This window comes from Mastacembelus armatus, chromosome 18, assembly GCF_900324485.2.
Source record: "Mastacembelus armatus chromosome 18, fMasArm1.2, whole genome shotgun sequence".
Lineage (NCBI taxonomy): Eukaryota > Metazoa > Chordata > Actinopteri > Synbranchiformes > Mastacembelidae > Mastacembelus > Mastacembelus armatus.
The window spans coordinates 12,524,993-12,540,869 of NC_046650.1; the positions used below are offsets into that span (position 1 = coordinate 12,524,993).

The 15,877-nt window shown below is 42.8% G+C and overlaps 2 protein-coding genes across 5 annotated transcripts; one reads left to right on the forward strand and one right to left on the reverse strand.

Annotated features, from left to right (window-relative positions):
- Positions 1-687: 687 nt before the first annotated feature.
- On the reverse strand, positions 688-7,331 carry bcl6b (BCL6B transcription repressor). Of its 2 annotated transcripts, none has more exons than XM_026314933.2 (13): positions 6,956-7,331; positions 4,913-5,029; positions 4,491-4,568; positions 4,135-4,349; positions 3,696-3,944; positions 3,423-3,557; positions 3,038-3,221; positions 2,687-2,898; positions 2,478-2,584; positions 2,222-2,320; positions 2,008-2,138; positions 1,762-1,899; positions 688-1,644 (listed from the first exon to the last, which is right to left on the reverse strand). In XM_026314933.2, the coding sequence occupies exons 4-13, from the start codon at positions 4,341-4,343 to the stop codon at positions 1,504-1,506; spliced, it is 1,605 nt and encodes a 534-aa protein (XP_026170718.1). In that variant the 5' UTR covers positions 4,344-4,349; positions 4,491-4,568; positions 4,913-5,029; positions 6,956-7,331; the 3' UTR covers positions 688-1,503. The 2 variants fall into 2 exon arrangements, with proteins under 2 accessions (XP_026170718.1, XP_026170709.1); XM_026314924.1 differs by having other exon boundaries at positions 2,222-2,365.
- Positions 7,332-7,802: 471 nt separating this feature from the next.
- On the forward strand, positions 7,803-15,478 carry trip6 (thyroid hormone receptor interactor 6). Of its 3 annotated transcripts, none has more exons than XM_026314890.1 (10): positions 7,803-7,915; positions 10,436-10,649; positions 11,339-11,442; positions 11,627-11,740; positions 11,836-12,417; positions 12,554-12,650; positions 12,754-12,923; positions 13,010-13,188; positions 13,266-13,386; positions 13,573-15,478. In XM_026314890.1, exons 2-10 carry the CDS (start codon positions 10,445-10,447, stop codon positions 13,702-13,704), a joined length of 1,704 nt encoding a protein of 567 aa, XP_026170675.1. In that variant the 5' UTR covers positions 7,803-7,915; positions 10,436-10,444; the 3' UTR covers positions 13,705-15,478. The 3 variants fall into 3 exon arrangements, with proteins under 3 accessions (XP_026170675.1, XP_026170695.1, XP_026170686.1); XM_026314910.1 differs by having other exon boundaries at positions 12,557-12,650; XM_026314901.1 differs by lacking the exon at positions 7,803-7,915 and adding an exon at positions 8,334-8,390.
- Positions 15,479-15,877: the final 399 nt, after the last annotated feature.

Here is a 15,877-nt window from a genome sequence, read left to right on the forward strand (position 1 = left end):
AAAGTTGTTCCTCACAGAAGTGATTTATGACTTTTTGTGAGCTGTTTTGTGAATGTGTGTGTGGGGGGGGGGGTCTTGGGCCTAACAGGGTCACAAATGGGCCATAAATTGATGAAAGGGAACAAAACATGTCACAGGTTTAATATTTTCTCTCACTAGAGGAGGGATCTGGAGGCAGGAAAGTCCCCTGAAACTTCCAACTTTTGTCCGCTGAGCGTGGACAATAAGCCCCATTAGCCACAACTCATGGGTGACCTGGAAGCGGGGTCGACAGAGGGTGGGAGAGTTCAACAGGAGTCTGCAGCCCCTCCGCATCCCCCCCCCCCCCCCCCCCCCCCGCACCCTCCTTCAGGAAGCACCAGTTAGCTCACACGTGTGTTTGCGGCTGGTAGTGTGTGCACTGACTACTAGGACCCAGGAGGAAACAGGTGCCCTTGGCTTCATTGTCTCCACGCCACACACCAAAAAAAAAAAAAAAAAACCAAACAAACCTAAAAACCTGGCGGGACAGAAGCTGTGATTCATGGGTAAAACGAGTGTGTTAATGAGAGGAAGGAAGTTTAGGGAGGAGAAAGCCTAAAGGAGGGAATCATGGCAGAGAGAACAGAGTTTATATATCTTTGTATCAACGTTCCCACAGTATATAACATTTCATATGTCAAATAAAGAGACACCAAACACAAGAAGTCCAATTGATATAAAATTCTTTAATTTAACTTGTACAAAACCATGTTTGTCCAGCAAATGAACTCATACACATACAGATTTAACATTATTAATTATCCAATTGCTTACAGGTGTCTTATTCAAAACACTCATGTCATACAGACAACACAATTTCATTTCTGTGCTTTAAATTCATTCAAAGACAACTATAGTAAGTCCTTTGCCTGCTCGGACTATAAAAGCAGAATTAATTGTGTATGAAGACACAGGCCCCAGGCCTTAAGGCTAAGGTAAATCTGAGTTAAATACACATAACAACTTAGAATATTAACACTGGCTAAGTGCTTCTCCAGGCTTAAAACCTGTTTTAATTTAGTCCCAAAACTCCAAACGTCATCACCTTCTCATTCATACAACTTTCTTTATGTTTCTTTCGGACAGTTCACATGCACATAAGTCAAACTTCAGTGTAAACACAAGTATTACTACTGTCTTTATTCCCATATCTTGCTCCCTTCTTTCTGTCTTTCTGTCCCTTCACAAACCATCAAAAACACCTTTTCATCTCCATCTCAGAAAATCAGCCCAGGATTCCTAATTAACCTATGAGTCTCATATTAACAATGTTTAAAACTGGTACATAACCTCCAAGCTCCAAACCTCGTCCAACAACATGTTTAAAGTTATTTGCAAATCTCTTTCTCCAAATGTAATCCATTTTACCCTTCCACATGATCCCCAAGCTAGTCACCTAACAGTCTGTTAAAATGTACTAATGTAAAATGACTGAACCTCGCATTTCCTGAAAGGTTTTAGTCCAACAATTCAAAATCTTCTTCAGCAGGCCTGCAGGAGGGGCTGGTAGGGCTCGGTCAGGACCTTGTAGCGGATCTTGGTGTTAGTAACAGCCCCGTGTTTCTGGCGCAGGTGGAGACGCAGCTGGCTCTTGTGGCGGAAGTGTAGATCGCACTTCTCACACTGAAGAACAAGCAGTGAACAGATTAGACAGCAGGAACACGAGTGAGTGTATCCTGTGCACGCAAGTGGTGTTTTTATTGGATGATGTCAAACAGATAATGTGTGTTTCTGACTCACAGTGTAGGGCTTCTCTCCAGTGTGAATACGCAGATGACTCTTCAGGGTCTGCAGGTGGCGGAAGCGAGTGCCACAGGTGTGGCAGGGGTAAGGCTTCTCCCCTGTATGGATCAGAACATGGGCCCTGAGGTGGGCAACCTGGACCAGCATAGACCACAGAAACAGGTTTAGAAGTGTGACAAATATTACAAACCAAAAATGTTGTTCGCCTCAGCCCTTGGACACACACACAGAGTTGGACCCCACCTGAACAAAGCGAGCACCACAGGTGTCACAACGATATGGTTTCTCTCCAGAGTGGATGCGAGAGTGAGTCTTCAGGTTAGCTGGTCGATTGAACTGAGCGCCACAAACATTACAGCGATAAGGCTTGTCTCCTGCTGGTCAAAGGTCACTGTCACTGATTGTGTCCTCATTTTTTAAACAAAAGCAGAGTAGGAGAGATTCTTTTACACCTCACCTGAGCAGATGGTCTTGGTTCCTTGAAGGTTGCCAGAATAACAGTAGGGCACGTAGTAATTCTCACGCTTCGATGCATTTTGGTTGTGACGAGCTGTTTCTGAATCAACAGGGCACAGTTTTGGGAAAATGGTGCAAGGTGAGACTGAAAAAAGTAGATACATCTTAAAATAATTAGCTTGAAAGACTGAAAATATTTGTGGTGTATTGTGTTTAAAAGCAACATTTCTGTAGCGTGGCAGGCATGTGGCTCATACCTGTTTCCTCCTTGTGAGGGGGAGGCACTGTTGGGTGCTCTACAGAGGGAGGTGGCCCGAGGGGAGGGGCTCGGCCAGAATCCTCGTAGCAGGAGGCCTGCACCTGTCTGATGGAGAGAGGTTTGTGAATTTAGATTTGCAAACAGAGATCTTGTTTTATTCTTCTTGGCTCATAATCCCCATTATTCCAGTTTATAGGAGCCTCATACCTATTAATCTGACCAGGCACTTCTCCAGACCACGCCTCTGTTGGTGTTTTGGGTGTCAAGCTCATCCTTTCCACAGTGGGCGATGCTTGGCTTTGGGGCTCCTCCATCTCCTCTTCCTTCACGGTGGTGGCTTCACAGAAAGGGTTGAGGACAATGTACTTGTATTTTTTCCAGTTGCAGGCCTTTGGGTCTGGTGTGCCTTTGGTTTCACCCTGGAAAAACAAACAAAACAGTCAATTAAGAAAAGCTTCAGTGACACAATCACATTCTAAAGGTTCCTTAGTGGTAGTTTTCTGTGTGAAAATTAACCACATGTTGAAGAAAAATATTCCTAATTTTCTTGAAACTTACCACCAGGTTTTTGTTACAGGTGTTGGACTCAGCTGGAGAGCTTGGTTGGCAGCTGGAGCGGGCGGGGCTGTCTGGAGACGGGGTCGGAGTGTCCGTGAGGGGCGACTTGGGCTCTGCTTTTAGGTCCTTTGACCCAGATGGGAAATCCCCTGGTCTGAGAGAGCCCCCACCCTCTGCTGGGACCCTGCAGGAGAAACAAAGGAAGTAAAGGAAGTTCTGTAATGAGCTAAACTTGTCAGGAGACAAAGACACACAAACCCCCAGTAGATACATTTGTGGCAGTCTATAAACATTTTCTCCCACATATTAATAGTCTCTAGATCGATTTAATACGTGGACCTAAACTAAAACACATTCATATCTGCACAGTTTTGTCAGCCCTTACCTTCTTGCCCCAGCTGCTGGCAATAGTTGCTGGGGTCCTGAATGTGGCAGATCCCCTCCTCTGCGGGCCACAGAGGATACAGGCACCCTGGAGTCCAGCTCCAATTGTGGGTGTCTTGCACTCATATTCTCCCTACTGAAAAAGAATAAAATTGTCAACCCCTGAAGTTGCTGGATAGATTTTTTTTTTTCAGCAGAGTATGTGTCACTGCATTGTGCATACTAACATCTCCTACATTAAATCTGTCCTGGCCAGGACAGCAGATGTTCTCACCAGTGCAGCTGCATGAAGTCCCTGCAGGTATCGGCCACATGGTCCATCTGCAGGTAGGTTGCAACAGCGAGCACCCCGGGCACAATGCTAGGCGTCAGGGGGAGGCGGGAGGTGTACATGAAGTCGAGCAGCAGGGAGACACTGGATGGGTCCAAGCTGCTGGGGAGAGACACGGTCACGAGCTGCGCCCCACTGCCGCCACGCTCCTGGAGCAACACACGGCGGGAGTACAGCGAGTAGAAGAACCCACTGAGAGAGAAAAGGGCAAAACAGAAATATAGTTGATATAAGCATTAATCAGAATATACTGCAGTGGTTTTAAAGGAAATGAGATTGCAATGATGGGAAAGGACTGGAAAAACAGCAACTGACAACAACTACAACTCTGAACAGTCAGAGAACACCCAAAGACTCATGCATGACTCAAAAACACACCAACCTGCAAGCCACAAGCACAGCACAGTGCGCCCGTAGGTGCACATTGCCAACAACCAGGGTGGTGTCAGTGAGGATGTTTCGGTGCCTCAGCTCATTCAGGTTGAGCAGCACATCGTTGGAGTGGCGTGTGAATTCCTTCACGTATCCCTCAGCCCTCATCTCCTGCCCTCTGTTAACCCTGTATCCTTCCAACACTTCCATCATGCTCATTTGTGTCTGTACAAAACACATTATAAGTCAAATGTAAAATAATGTGCATCATCTGAATTACTCCCAGTGCAGTGAAAATGTCAGTGTTTAAAAATTGAACAGATTTTTAGGCTTTCTTAACATTATGATGCATAAATAATGACCTACCTGTGTGTAGTTTATAGAATAAATAGTTTGGAGTGTCCCAGACACATCTGTTAGGTGAGACCAGCTCCCTACTCGTACCTACATCAGGAACAAAAAGAAACTTCCACTTAACCCACTTTATCTTTAGTGTTAATACTTAAGTTTGACGATTCATATTCTACCAGATACCAGGAATGATGCAAAATGCAGCTCAATAAGACGGCTAATGAAGTATAAAACACAACCATTGTGAAATCCTACAGTCACTTTAAAGTACTAACAGCATTAAACCAACAGGCACTGACATCCTCACAAAATCTGCCCTATAGGTGATAGTTAACTAGTTCAAGAAATCATCAAAACCATCGTCAACAAATCAATCCAAGTATGCAGTTATCTGACAGCCTATAAGAATATAAAGAGAAAACCATTTTCCGACTCACCCCGACCAGCAGGGACGAGAACTAACGTGTGCCACACGGATGTCAAACCCTTTGGCTCAGCGTTCAGTCTCCAATCAAAGACGTGGAGCAGGGGATCACCCACCGCCTCCACCGGCTCTGAGTAACACAGTGAGAGGAGGCTGAAGGGAGGGAACTCTTTATAATGTCGTGCAGGAAACCCCCATACTACCAGAGATGCTCGTTTCCTCTTTCCTCAATGGCCCACGCATACAGTGGAAGCAGCGCAGGAAAAGCCCTGGCCCAGGCCCCCTGGCTACTAGTATTTTTAGTGGGCTATTAGTTTTTCTAAACCCCCATAGCTCTGAGCAAAGTAATGGCAGGAAAGCACAGTGTGTTTATGTGCCACGTTGAAAATATATATATAAAGACCCTTGGGGAGATGTGGTACGTGCCTGGCTATCCAGAGGTAAGGCGCTGCACATCAGCCTTCCCCACCAACGCTTTCCGACACTTCACCTCTGTCCAGGACAGAGGAAGCTGCCTGAGAGGAAGCTGGAAGATCAGTTTGTTTCTGGATAAACAAGCTAAGCACTCACTGACATTGTGCTTTATCAAGGGAGTTTTATTTTTTATTATTCCCAGTTTCACTCAAAATGTGGTGCGTTATTTCTCATGTATTGTCAGGATGTTGTTTAGATAGAAGAGGCTATGGACTTCAAAAAGAAGCTGTGTCATTGCTGAGTTGACTAGTTCAGGTAAACAGGGATTGATGCTTCACAACAGTGTCCGGAAGACCCTGGCTCGCTGCCTGAAAGCAGAAGCATTGTGTTATTAGGATGCAAGAAACTGGTCATGCTAGATGGAAGACAACCTCTTCTGATGCTGAAAAACAACTTTTACCCCGCCCTGGTGGAGCGAAATGAAGCTGACAGATGTGCAGGAACTGCCCTACACAGCCACACACCCACACACACACCCACACACACACACACACACACACACACATACACACACACACAGACACACACATACACACACTTTTGAATGCATCCTGCAAAGCTGCTCTGAGACATGGATGAAAACGCCTGTGCAGGACATCCGCCAATAATAAAGCAGGCAAGAGACAAGGGAGGAGAAATGGAGATGGAGGGGGCAAATGGAGCAAGGGGATAAAGGCTCAGAGGTCACAAATATCTAAAAAACAAGCGGAAAGTTACCTCATCCTGAGTGTAGCCCTGGGTTCACAGAGAACCAGGCACAGGACAGTTAATTGAGGTACGACAAAAGTGAACTATGAACTGCATTTCCCCTCACATCGAAGTATTTCACAGAAAGGAACCTTGGAGAACAAGGGGAGAGATCTTCAAGGTTAACTAGAGGGAGATATGTGCTGCTTGGCCAAAATGCTGGGATGATTGCATGATGATCCAAGTCGTCAATTGATTAGTTAAGAAAAAAATATTTGGATTTTCATTAAAGATTGAATACTGCATTTTATACTGTATAAAAAAATATGGAATTTCTTGTCTGACTTTGAGCTGCAACCTGAATACTGTATGTAGTAGCACTTATAATAACTTATGATTTTCTTTATAGATATTTTAGGTGTTTACATATAGTAAACTAGGAGACAATGCACAAATGGGTTGCAAATGAAAAATGCATTATCTAGATATAACTGCTGGCTATTGTTTAATTTTGTGCTTCTCAAATAGCAAAATGTATTTTTAAAACAGTAGATAACAACAACAACTTTTCTGAAAAGCAAATGAGTCAACTGTGAAATAAAAATCGGACACATGACCATGTTTGGATATAAATCCACTGAAAATGTGAATCGGAAGTAAAGTGTTTGCAGGGGGTGTAGAGTGTGTGCGTGCCCTGGTGCTTTTATTTGTTTGGATGGAGGTTGGATCAATTGTGTGCTTTGTTAAAAGAACAAAAAAAAAAAAAAGGAAAAGCCACAAAGGAAAACAACGATTGAGAAAACAGAGAGGGAGATGTAGGTCTCGGCTACTTCCAGGCATTGTGAGATAAACGGATGAGGGGGGGCGGCTGAGGAAAAGTGAGAACATTACTAACCAGGTTCACCAATGGGCGGAAGCCATTGAGTCTATCCCATTGGCAAGGCTGGGCAACGCTCATAGTGACTTCCTTCATCTTACCCCATCTGTCAGCGCACATCAGCGACCCACTGGCCCTGTTTGTGATAAAATGCAGAGCTGGTACTTTTTCCCATCAAACTCAAGACTGATGAATGAAGCATAATTTCTGTGGCATTTCATATACAAGTAACATTTTCTACTTAACTGCTGTCACTGGGTATTAAACCGAGCAGGCAGGGATTCCCCGTGTTTTGTGGTTTCCTGGTTGCCTGGACAGAATTAAATTGTTTATCTGATAACGTGTGGATTGAAGCCATGCTTTGGCTTTAGATCCTCCAGTTGGTGCCAAAGTGTTGAGGCCTCTTACAACAATAATGGAGCTACTTAAACTGCCTCTTCCTGTGGCTACAGAGCCCTGTGGACATATAAGGACAAACAGTGCAGAGCTGCTGGAAGGAGGAGCAGGAGGAGGAAGCGGGGATATCCCAGGCAGCAGCCCCGGTTGTTTGTCCATTTATTGGCGGGGATACATTGGGGAATGAAAAAAAAAATAGTAAAGTTATAAAACACTTCCTTTGGAGATGATGTAAAAGCAGCAAACCTTTGACATGATGATGGATTGAGTGGGAGGAAGAAGAGGACAGAAGGTGGGAAGAGACAGTTGACACAAATCTTATGAAGCACAAAATAATGAAGCAACTACTTAACCTCCATATTTACTGCTGCTGACAAGCGGTTTATTTGTTTGTAAAAGTCAGTCCAACCATTGTAAAAAAAATGTCCTTTTTAGGTCCCTTCTCCACACACGGGCACGCACACGCACCTACGAATGCACGCATGCACGCACGCACGCACGCACAGAGCAGTACGTCACACGTCGGGAATGCAGTGAGGAGCCGGAGCTGCCGCTGCTAAAGGCCTCGGGGTCCGTGACACGGTAGGTTACCGAGCTAAAGCTCAAAGAAAGTTATCTCAGGGACATCTTTCACAGACATCTGGACATTTAAACGCAGGCTAGGGCGTGTTTGTGTGGCTCGGTTCAGGCTAGGTCTCCGTTATTTCATTGTTTTCTCTTCGCTTGTGTTGAAGTTAGCCTGGAGGTAGAGCACGGGGTTTTCTCGAGTTGAAAACAGGCTGGCAAACAAGTAAACAAGGCTGTTATTAAAGTTAATTATTGCAAATTATTCCTTATCATGGTTTACTGGAGCACTTCAGTGGTATGTTTTACACACAAAGGACGAACAACTCGGCACTTAGTCTGTTTATTCATACGAGGCACAAATGTTGCTGCTAATTTTACCTTTAAAATGTCACTAATTTGCTTTTAATGTGTCTGTGAATTCACCAATTTGATTCGTAGATGAGACCGAAGGAAACAAGAGAGTCACTTTAAAGGCAATTTGCTTTACAAGGTAGGAAATCCTAAACTACATTAGGCTGATACTGTCTAAAATTATTTCCTAACTATATTACTAATGTAACTAGGATAAAAGCTAATATTATAATATTACAATCTAATATTATTAGCTGCTATTTTGTGAAAATTTTATAGCATAAATCGTCACATTAAGCTACCCTGTGTTAAACCTGAGCTAACCAGAACCCTTCCCTTCAAAATAAAAGCATAATAGCCTAAGTGGTGCGGAATAACAATTTGTAATGCTAAATACGGTTAAATAAAATACTGAGTTTGCATTTTCTACCAGGTAGAAGATTATATAGAAATTGCTTGAATAATTTATAAATAAGTTTTTATTATTATTATTGTTATTATTTTTAGAAACGTTTTATTTTGAGTTTTAAAAACACCGGATATCCTTTATGTTTGTTCTTGCTTGACTCCTCTCCCTGTCAACTTTGACATTTCATGAGCTGCGGGGCCTCCTTTGCATTCAGCATTACAGCCCAGCGAATACGGACAAGTACATGAGGCTTGTGTTTTAAATAACATAAAGTCACACAATTGGCTTTCAACTACAGAGCCGTAAAATCGCTGAGATTAATTTGATGGCCCAGCCATCCACTGATTTGAGTGTGTGCTCATCCTGGTTCAGACAGGGTCATTAATCAGGGTGACAGCAGCAGTAGAGGTGGTGGTCGCTCTTTCCTTCATGTGGTCAGGGTGTAACATCAGTTAAGTCCATGCTGACCCTGCATAGTTTCATGGTATCTACAACAACCCCATGAATAGAAAAAATAAAAGAATAAACAAAGCAAAGGGCTTAAATTCAGTGTCTAGCTATTGTATTCTTCACAGCCACATTATCCTCTCATCCATCATTATAATCCTCTTACCATCATGGACTTATGACAGACACACGACCCACATACAGTCAGTCTGAGGGGACTATTAATTTCTCCATTCAGACAATACTGATTCACCACAGCTTGTCTTTGTGCTTGCAGTTCAACTGGGTGTGTGTCTGGGTTTTTAAAAGGGTCAAAATAGTATGAATAAGCTTGATTCATTAGTGTCTGGTGTCTTACCCATGACTCAGTTAATAGTTATAGTAAGTCATTCATGTTCTTGTACTGACAGATGCTCTCTGAGAGCAAAGTGAAAAACTTAGTGGAACCCAAATAGTATACAGTTTAAGAAGATATGCATTTGGTAATGTCTGCCGTTTGTTTACAGTTGTGAAACAATGTTTGTGAGGTATTCTGATGTTTTTTAGTTGAAATGTTTTCCCTAAAAATAAGACCCTAAGGCCCTCAGGTGCAGCTCAGCTGTGTGTTCCAGTGTTCATTATTCCACAGAGAACTCATAATATATTGTTATGAGCCAGGTGTTCACATGGATATAGACATACAGGGATACAACCTATCATTGCACAACATTTCCTGTCTTGTTTTGGTCTCCGCTCTAAGTGGAAATCAATAATACTGGTGTGTAAACACCCAAAGACAATAACCATTGTGGAGGATAACAGGCAAAGGATAGCCATAGATTTGCACCTGCTTGTGTGCCTGTATGTAAGTGTGTGTACGTGTGTGCTGGAGATTTTTTTTCGTGTTTGTGTCTCAAAGCACACAAAAACAGAGTCACACGTGTTTGGGGCAATGTGCGAGACTGCTGGAAATCCCCAATCCTTTCTGAGCGGCTGCTGTCTTCCTGCTCCTCAAGTAGAAGCCTATTGTTCAATCTGTGTGTTTCTGTTGCCATAGGAAACAAAGTCTGAAGCATCCCTTAGTTTCCAATGGTTACATAAATACACTCAACACCAGCAGCTGCATTCATGCAAATTATGGCTGAAAGCAGAAAACATCATTATCACTGTTATCATGTGAAGGAACTGTTATCATGTGAAGCAAAGGCTCAGCTTTGTGTGCCATTGATTTCCATTTCAGAATCCGTTTTGCTATTACAACATTCAGGGCATGCAGCAGTTGTATCACAAAGTACATTTTATTGTTTGAAGAACATGGCATAAACATTGTCCTTACTTTTTCTTTTCAGGAGCGTGCCATGTCCGGTCCCACCTGGCTGCCACCAAGGTCTCTGGATAGCCCAGAGCGCACTGTCTCCCAGATGTCCCACTCTGCCGGGTCAGCAATCTACCGCGTCCCCAACAAGAAGGGTCCATCTGACTTTCGGTCAAAATATGGCCCCTATGACCAGAATGGAGGAGGAGGAGGAATGGCCAACAGGTACTTGACTGCGGGACCCACAGGTAAGACCATGACTCTAGTCTCATACTAGTCAGGAACTAGGGCAGTTTCTACGAAAAGTATGGTCTAGGACATGTAAATCCTACTAACAATTTGTTTCAGACAGTTGTATTTAATATGGTGTGCATATTATAGAAAGATTTTTTTAGACTTTAACCTCATACACAATATACATCACATCACCAAATGCACAAATAGAGACCAGAGTACCCACATCTCTGAAGTATAACACACAGAGCTTTTGGAAGAAATAAACTTTTAAATGTAACACTAGGTACATTTATTCTTCTTCTGTGTGCACTATAAAATCTTGGCACGTCGAGTAACATCCTCATGGCATCAGTATGTGTAACTGTAGCTCTACCTCCTGATGTTTTTATAACTCCTGGTGTACCAAAGAGGAGCCATATACAGAGCCATAGACTGTGCTCTGAAAATTCATTATTATGATTTCTGTCTGGGAACTGTAAAGTTATTATATTTTTTAAATATTTTAAGTGCAACAATAATAACAAGTGTAACATCTGCCACTTGCTAATAATATGTTGGATCATGTGATGCTGTTAAAGGATACTGTCTTTCCCAGTCTGAGTCCAGCCTTATCATGTCGCCTTTTTAAAAATAAGTAGCTGTTAAATTCTGTGTTGGTTCCTGAGGAGTCTTGTTCAAATGACTGTTCTCCAAACAACAGGTGGACTCACTCATCATTCATCCAGCGACCAGTATTACTCCCCTCCTCACGGTCCTAAAGAAGAGCACAGCTGGAGCCCCCACATGGACAGTTATGAGCTGATGGTGGGTGCAGTTCATGTAGCTTTCCTGACAATAAACAGATTGAGCTTTTTGGACGAATCTATGAAGGAATGGGTGAAGTACTGAGCAAATTATGACAACATTAAATAATTAACTTGGTGTTTTGATTAAACACAATGTTCTTATGTTCTAAGATTTTTTTTGTATTATGCCTTTCTGGTATTAGCATCGTGGTCCTGAAAAGCCAGCGAGCTATCACTCCAAAATTGATGCTGATATTGACTCCCTCACCAGTATGCTTGCTGATCTCGACAGCCACCCACAGGACTCCAGCACACAAGTATGACGATACACAACATAAATATTTTCTTTTATATAAATTAAATTATACATATACAAAGTTCATAATTCTGCTAATTATTTGTTTCCCCACAGCTGTACGACAATGTGCCTTACAACAAATACCTCTCAGGAGATCAGTACAGGCCTGCACACCAGAGCACAGCCCCTCCTCAGGGTCGCCCCTCTGCGGGCTACTCCCCTCCCACTCAGAGCCAATACCATCAAGCCCCGCCCTACCCCAGTGAGCACCAGACACCTCAGTACGCCACCTCACACCAGCACGACTACTACTCCTCCTCTTCATCTCCTAAACCCTACCCTCAGCCCGTCCCAGCCTCCTACACAACGGCCTCGACTCCTACTGGGCCCCGGTTCAGCGTCCAGGTCAAAACAGCACAGCCTGTCACCTACTCACAGACAGGGAGGCAGGCAGAACAGGCCTACACCCCACCCCCTCCTCGCCAGCACGTCTCACGTCCCCCACCTCAGACAAGTCAGCAGGGTTGGTACCCCTCACACCCCAGTTCACAAGCTCAGGAGGTGCACTCTGAGGCGGCATACAAGGGGAGTGGCTCAGGGTCTGCAGGAAGGGTCAGCCAGGTTTCAGTGTCTAAGAGAGGCATGGAAAATAATCCAATAGGGTCAGCACAGAGTCCTGCTTATCAGTCCAGCAAGGTAGGGGCACAGTTTCACTTGTCTAGTCTCTTTAAAATATTTGAAAATGAAATGTTAACAGGGGCCTATCAGTTAAGAGTTTCTTGTCCTAACCTTTTAGTTTTCTAGCAACATATCATGCATGTCTTTCTTTCAGCAGGGGGTAGTAACAACAAGGCCTGAGGAGGAGCTGGATCGACTCACCAAGAAGTTGGTGTATGATATGAACCACCCTCCTGCAGAGGACTATTTTGGTATAAAGCTGGTGTTTATGTCTGAAACATAGCTAGCATTGTAAAAATAAAACACCCTCACCTATTGTCACTTCATGATGACGTGTCAATCTTCCTCTTGCAGGTCGCTGTGCCCGCTGCGGTGACAACGTGGTCGGTGACGGTAGTGGCTGTATCGCCATGGAGCAGGTATTTCACGTGGAGTGTTTCACATGTATCACCTGCCATGCCCGACTCCGAGGGAAGCCCTTCTACGCCCTGGACAAGAAGAGTTACTGTGAGAGTTGTTACATCGTAAGTAGAAAGTATTAACCTTTTTGAAGTTTTATATGTCTTTAGCAGCCTTGCTCTGATCCATCTGTTTCTAATTTTGTCATTAGAGTACCCTAGAGCGCTGTTCAAAGTGTACCAAGCCCATCCTGGACCGTATCCTGCGGGCCATGGGTAAGGCCTACCATCCTCGCTGTTTCACATGTGTGGTCTGTCACTGCTGCTTGGACGGCGTGCCCTTCACTGTGGATGCCACGTCTCAGATACACTGCATAGAGGACTTTCACAGGTACAAACATAGTGACACACCACATGCTCAGAAGCTCTTTATTTGAACTAAATCCTGATGCCTGTCAACTCTAACAGGAAGTATGCGCCTCGCTGCTCGGTGTGTAGTGAACCCATCATGCCTGAGCCAGGCCAGGAGGAGACCGTCAGGATAGTAGCTCTGGACCGTAGCTTCCATGTCAACTGTTACGTCTGTGAGGTGAGTTAACTTCCAGAAACATCAGGACCTGCCAATTTCAAACCTCTGTTTTGTTAGATACTTTGAAGTTTGTTAAACCGTTGAATATATGAATTTGAATATACACGTTATCAGTTTCAGTTGAGTAATAAAGGACAAGGATTAAACGAGTCCATGTGAAGTGACTGAAGTGTTGTTGTTCATCAGGAATGTGGTCTCCTGCTGTCGTCTGAAGGGGAGGGTCGAGGCTGTTACCCACTGGATGGTCACATCTTGTGCAAGAGCTGCAGCGCTCGGCGTATCCAGGACCTCTCAGCCAAAATCTCCACCGACTGCTAACAGCCCTCCTACACGTCCTCTCCATTTCATCCATGCACACTCAGACTAATACACATGATTGACAGCACTGACAGGATATACGCCAGCTTTGTTCTGTTAAATGCTTTTTCTTCTTTCTCTAGTCGCTTTGATCATGAAGTGAAAACACATAGCTGTAGTTCCCCCTGTTGGTCTGCAGCTGCAATTTCATTTACATGGGAGCATTTTTTTTCTTTCTCTTACTGATTCAAAGAAAAAGGTTGTGATGGAACAATCACTTCACTAGTTTCTTTCATTCAGATGATCCTGATACATTTTCTTTGTTTTTTGGTTTTTGTTTGTTTCTTTTTTTTTGGTGCCCAGCTATGACACTTTTCATGTTTAGTTCAGTAATATTATGACAGTGGCCTGACCTGCAGGCAGCTTGGGCTCTACGTAACATTTAATCACACCGATACTGATCAGCAACACACTATCATCACTTGGACTGTCACTGTTACAGACAGTGAAAGTCACATGGATATTACAGTGTTACACCTGAAAATGAGGGTTTTTGAAGAGGAGCAACATAAATGCTGATGAATTATGATGATGAGGATAAATAATGGGGCTGTACACTTTAAGCACATTAAGCATCAAAGTGCAGAACAGCCTCAGAACAAATATTAAAAGCACATAAAGCAACAACAATAGTGACTGTACATAAGAGGCTGATTTCATTCGACAAGCTGTTTGGACAGCGTGTAGCCTTTAGTGCAGTGACGTAGCCTCATAGAATGAGAAATGTAGACAAAAGGAATGTGTAGTAACTTTACAATCCATGTTTTTCTTGTTTAGCTTTTACTGAACGCTAATATCTAAGACTCAAATGTTACAATATGTTATTTAGTTGACACAGCAAGGGTCATAATTGCAATTGTTGCAATTTTCTAACTATCCAGAATAAGATTTTTGAATGTCTACAGCACACAATCTTGCTTTGGTTTTGATTTTATATTTGTCATTTGTTAATACTTGACTGTTACTGAAGATGATGGTGCAATGAAGTCAAACACTTTCTTCAGTTTAAAGGACAACAGGGTGTTTGTCTCTTGGGCTTGAAAACATCCTCCTGTGTGAAGCTTGAGCCTCATGTGAAGAGTTTGTACATGGGGAAAATACAACACTATAATTAAACTCAGCTTAAAAGTAGATTGGCCAATAAATCTACTTGACAAATACTTTTACAGGTTTTTCTTTGCATTAAAAATGAATGATGAATTTCATGCAGTGGTGTTTTCCCCTTAAAATCGAGTTATCTAGGTTTATAACTCTTCTCATGTGGCGTTTATTTTTGCTCATCCTTGCACTTGTGTGGGCCAAGTTGTCATATTCTTTGAGACTTTGGAGCTACAATATTAGTTATGGTTTAACCTCTGTCTTTCCGTTCCTGATCATGCGTACGTGTAACCTTAAAGGGCTAGAAATTTGAAAGCCTTACCTCAAGGATGTTACTCAATATCGTGGAAACTGGGTTTGTCTGTAAATTCTGCTTAAGTTGTGACAGCACATCGCAGTAAAATCTCATAATGTATATACTAGAATTAATGAGCTTTTGTATCATCAGGGTAATCATTTATTTCTGTGCAGATGTGTCACTTTAACAACCTGAGGTGCGGCAACTCCCTTTATCTTTACTGTATGTTCATTTTGAAATGCTGTGAATTGTAGATCAACCCCATGGTACTGCAGCACACGTTAAACTAAGTAGAATGAGACCATTATGTACCCAATAAACACGTTGTTGAAGTAGAAACGGCAGTTACAGAAGTTGTTTGTTTTTTTTTTTTCCTAATGCAGGTTGTAGTGAAATATTAGTAAAATGTCACCAGGTTCATCAGTGTTTGTCACTTTTTACAAATCTCTCATGTTCATAATGATAAAATCCACACAATCACCAGGGGGTGTATAAAATATGACTAACATCAATTAACCTAAATACTTTTCTTGTTTCTAAAGTCAGAAAAAATAAATTGAGACCACACATTTTAGTAAAAAGTCTCCATTAAAGCTGGAGCTATGGAGTGCAATGCTCCTTTAGGACACAAATAAAAAAATCAAGGTTTAGCCCAACAAATAAACTTTTAAATCAGATCATTTTATTTTAGACACTGTGTCCATCCCTGCCAATCTGAAAACATGAAATCCACTAAGC

What these genes read in the sequence shown, in the direction of transcription:
- bcl6b (XM_026314924.1), bottom strand. Translation starts at nt 4,343, where the DNA reads ATGAGCATGATGGAAGTGTTGGAAGGATACAGGGTTAACAGAGGGCAG. An exon ending in CCCTCACAAGGAGGAAACAG is followed by an intron (nt 2,366 to 2,477) that starts GTATGAGCCACA and finishes TACTTTTTTCAG; the next exon opens with TCTCACCTTGCACCATTTTC. An exon ending in AACCAAGACCATCTGCTCAG is followed by an intron (nt 2,139 to 2,221) that starts GTGAGGTGTAAA and finishes TTTGACCAGCAG; the next exon opens with GAGACAAGCCTTATCGCTGT.
- trip6 (XM_026314890.1), top strand. Translation starts at nt 10,445, where the DNA reads ATGTCCGGTCCCACCTGGCTGCCACCAAGGTCTCTGGATAGCCCAGAG. An exon ending in TGGACAGTTATGAGCTGATG is followed by an intron (nt 11,443 to 11,626) that starts GTGGGTGCAGTT and finishes TTCTGGTATTAG; the next exon opens with CATCGTGGTCCTGAAAAGCC. An exon ending in CACAGGACTCCAGCACACAA is followed by an intron (nt 11,741 to 11,835) that starts GTATGACGATAC and finishes GTTTCCCCACAG; the next exon opens with CTGTACGACAATGTGCCTTA.